Source organism: Verticillium alfalfae, genomic scaffold (genome assembly GCF_000150825.1).
Source record: "Verticillium alfalfae VaMs.102 supercont1.13 genomic scaffold, whole genome shotgun sequence".
NCBI lineage: Eukaryota > Fungi > Ascomycota > Sordariomycetes > Glomerellales > Plectosphaerellaceae > Verticillium > Verticillium alfalfae.
In genome coordinates, this window is record NW_003315026.1 from 192,795 (window position 1) to 193,910 (window position 1,116).

Here is a 1,116-nt window from a genome sequence, read left to right on the forward strand (position 1 = left end):
CTCAAGGTCGAGACCAATGCCGATGCCGATGAGCTCTCCTCTCGCACCCTGCCGCCACCGTCCTCTTCATCCTCTCCTTCTGGCACGTCCCCTTCCGAGGTCACGATAGCTGCTTCCACTCCAACCATGACGGCCTCTGTCACGAAGCGCAAAGGGGAAATCATCACCATTCCCTACGACAAGCTCGTCGTCGCCGTAGGCTCCTACTCTCAGACCTTTGGCATCCCCGGCGTGCGCGAGCACGCCAACTTCCTGCGCGATGTCGGCGACGCTCGCTCCATCCGTCTACGCGTCCTCCAGTGCTTTGAGCGCCGCCGCCCTGCCCACCGCCAGGGCCGAGCAGCGCCGGGCGCTTCTTCACTTTGCCGTCGTCGGCGGAGGTCCCACGGGCATAGAATTCGCCGCCGAGCTGCACGACCTCATCTACGAGGACCTCGCCCGCCTCTACCCCCAGTTGATGCCCTCGGTGGCCATTACCGTCTATGACATTGCCCCCAAGGTGCTGCCCATGTTCGACAAGCAGCTTGCCTCGTATGCCATTGACTTGTTCAAGCGCCAGGGCATCCGTGTCAAGACTGAACACCACCTCACGCAGATTCGCCAGGATGACCAGTCCCCGCACGGCGCTCTCAAACTCTCGATCCAGGAAGAGCCCGGCGCCGAGATCGGCGCCGGCCTTGTTGTCTGGAGCACCGGCCTCATGCCTAATCCGCTCGTACAGAAAATGGTTGCGCGTGAGCTGCGGCTTCCGGGGTCAGGCGACAACAGCACGCCCGAAACGTTTCATCTCCAGACGGGGCGCTCCGGCGGGCCTCCTCACGGATGATCACCTCCGCCTGCGTTCTCGATCAAGGCGACCGCACCCTGCCCGATGTCTTTTGCCATGGGCGACTGCGCCGTGATGGGACCGCGAGGCCCTGCCCGCCACGGCCCAGGTCGCCTCCCAGCAGGCCGTGTACCTCCGCCCGCTCCCCTCAACCGCCACGGCGACGACGTTTCGCGCGCGAAGCTTTTTGGGTGGCGCAATCTCGGACCATGGGCTTATCTTGGGAAGCTGGGCGTGCTATCCATCCAAATCTAGCCCGACGGGCTCCCGGGTAGGGTGGCTTTGGGTGC

The 1,116-nt window shown here is 64.1% G+C and overlaps 1 protein-coding gene across 1 annotated transcript; it reads left to right on the forward strand.

The window, feature by feature from the left end:
- Positions 1-259: 259 nt before the first annotated feature.
- Positions 260-826, forward strand: VDBG_08687 (external NADH-ubiquinone oxidoreductase; the record flags this gene model as incomplete). The annotated part of the gene is made up of 1 exon (XM_003000845.1): positions 260-826. One exon carries the CDS (start codon positions 260-262, stop codon positions 824-826), a length of 567 nt encoding a protein of 188 aa, XP_003000891.1.
- Between the last annotated feature and the right edge of the window lie 290 nt (positions 827-1,116).